A 2,753-nucleotide genomic window follows, 5' to 3' on the forward strand; every position below is an offset into this window, starting at 1 on the left:
AATCCAATAAATCCGATTCGTTTACAGGTCGTATAACAGCATATTGATTGGGATTTGGGACCATATATATGCGTATACTATATCACCTATGCTAGCGGCTCGCATACTGTATCACCTATGTTAGCGGCTCTAACACTAGTTATGGTATGTTACTATCATTTTTTGGGGAAGACTTCAATATGAAGATTCTCTTTTCTAACTTTGTTCTAAAATCCAACAGCTAGTAGACTGTATTTAATAAATTTCTTTAGAAACCAACTAACTCTGAAGTTAGTGGTATTTCTTTTCTGATTTCCCAATATCAGAAAAGGTTCTAACTTCTAGAGTCCCGTTTTCTGGATCATTTGGCGACTAAGGATTTGTGGTCGCTCATTGTTTGAATTTTTTCTAAAGAAATAAATATAAAACTACAATAAAATGTCACCAAGCCAAGTGACCTCTGCTATATCAACAGTTAGGAGACGTATGGAGGAACTTTACTCAAAAAATACTAGACTCAAATTGCAAGATAAACTCAAACAAACCAAATATCAACAACAAAATTAAGGTTCAAATGACATGTCGAATTTCATAAGATCATCCAATTTTTGAATTTAATATCAAAGATTGATATTAAAACATTATAAGCACATTTATTTATTCACCATTTGTGATGGATTCCTTGATCATCATGTGACCAATAAAAAATTTCTATGAACTGAATCTCTCCATTTAAACTTTTATTAAAATAATAAATTTTCTTAGGAAACAAATAAAGACCAACGAAAATGATCAGATAATTAAGGAATTGTTATAACCCACATGCATTTGGTTTTGGAGTAAAATGCCAATTTTTCCCTGAATTTTTACTCAACTTTCGATTTCCTCTCTAAACTTTTTTTTTTTTTTGGTCAAACCCGTAAACTTTTTAATCAGAAAATTAAGTACTCAAACTAATTTTTTGGCCAATGGCCCCCTTGCTATTAGTTTTCATTCATTTCATCCAAACTTCTCTTAAATGGAAGCATGTGCACAATGTTGATGCACAAAATCGGAAGGTCTTGGAACAACTTAAATCTGACCGTGAATCATGCAAACACCCAAGAACACAAAGATGTATCGTGGTTCACCCCAATGTTTGGGCTACGTCCACACTGATGTTGATTGTATTTCTCTGTATGAATGTATGGATTACAAGTGTGAGGGAGAGTCCCCCCAGAGAAAGAGAGAGTTTGGGATAGTTTCTCTGTTTGTGAGCCTTGTGGCTTTTGTATGTGAGGATGAGACTTGACGATTGTGAGGGTGAGGAGGCCCTTTTATAGACTAAGGGCTCCTCCCTTTTTACATAAATCATGGGCTCAATGTCTGGAAACCCAAGTAACGAGGCTCAATATAATATGGTACCAACACACAACATGTGAGGATAGTTCGGTTGCTTCATTTTTTTTTAAATAATTGAAAACCGTAGATTTCTAAAATATCGACCTACGGAAATATGTGTGATTCTATAACTTTTGTGTTTGAAGGTCTAGCGAAGTGACGTTTTTGTTCTCAAAGGAGTGCCACGTGGTGTGCACGTAATAAGAGTTAACGTTATTTTGGATGAGATCTAAAAAAACTAAGGATAGGGCGGAAATCGGCAAAAAAAAAATAAAAAATAGTTTAAGTCCTTAAATTTCCAATTAAAAATTTTAGGGGTAAATCGAAGGCTAAGGGAAAATTCAGGAGGGGAATTCACAGTTTACTCTGTGGTTTTGCAGTCCTTTTCTCCTGGATCCAAATGATGAACACATTGACAGTTCCTATAACTGATGAACACATTACGTGCTCTATAATATACATCTTTCATTTCACATAATGTTTTACATAGCAAATACAGGTTCAAAATCTCCAGAACTAAAATCTTTTATAACAACCCCCACTCTACAATCCACTAGCTCAAGCATTTGAACTAAAAAGGATATTAAGATCAACATAATACAATTGACTTTGATATAAAAAGCTACCCCTTCTAATTTGTTCTCCTAGAAACAGCATAGCTCCTACTCCTCGGATACACCGCTCTCTTGATCTTGACTTCTTCTTCTTCATCAAATTCACACATCTTGTCTTCGTCGATCCTTCTGATTCCAACACTTCGACTGCGAGGTATGGCGTTGGGCACTCCCGCCACCGGAGGCTGCCAAGGGAGCTGAACTTTTCGTGCCAGATCGAATTCAATTTTATTCCTTACGCTCCTAGCAGAAGCAGCCCTCATAAGCTCCCTGTAATCTTCGTTATCGGCAGTGCTTGATTTGGTAGAGCTTGTGCTGAAGCTTCTAGGCAAAGCACTTGGGACTTGGGCAGCAGGGCATCCCATGACCGTGCCGTAATCGAATCGACCGGAGCACTCGGTCATGCTCATGATGTAGAAATCCCTGGCCTTGATTAAAATCCTTAGGGGGGCCTTCATGAACTTTGTGAGTCTGCTTTCTTTGGTAGGTTTCTTCATGTTTGCTATGATCGAGCATGCAACTGTAGCTAGTCTTGGAAATTTGTACACCAAATAGTTTTGGCTTATGTGATCTCTCCCCACGCTAGAAAACAGGTACGTAAGTATATATCAAGGAAAGGTGGGAAAGCGAGCAATAATATTATATAGAACTCTGAAGATTAGATTAGATGGCGGCTTTTTTTAATGTAAAGGGAGGAGGTCCTCTAAAAGTTATAATAATTGTAGCCGTTGAATTTTAAGTTATAATAATTATAACCGTTGGATTAAAATCCAACGGCCC

At 36.9% G+C, this 2,753-nt stretch overlaps 1 protein-coding gene across 1 annotated transcript; it reads right to left on the reverse strand.

The window, feature by feature from the left end:
* Positions 1–1,990: 1,990 nt before the first annotated feature.
* LOC103404291 (uncharacterized) lies at positions 1,991–2,470 on the reverse strand. The gene has a single exon (XM_008343187.4). The coding sequence runs from the start codon at positions 2,468–2,470 to the stop codon at positions 1,991–1,993; it is 480 nt and encodes a 159-aa protein (XP_008341409.3).
* Between the last annotated feature and the right edge of the window lie 283 nt (positions 2,471–2,753).

Source organism: Malus domestica, chromosome 15, assembly GCF_042453785.1.
Source record: "Malus domestica chromosome 15, GDT2T_hap1".
NCBI classification, from domain to species: domain Eukaryota; kingdom Viridiplantae; phylum Streptophyta; class Magnoliopsida; order Rosales; family Rosaceae; genus Malus; species Malus domestica.

What these genes read in the sequence shown, in the direction of transcription:
- LOC103404291 (XM_008343187.4), bottom strand. Translation starts at nt 2,470, where the DNA reads ATGAAGAAACCTACCAAAGAAAGCAGACTCACAAAGTTCATGAAGGCC.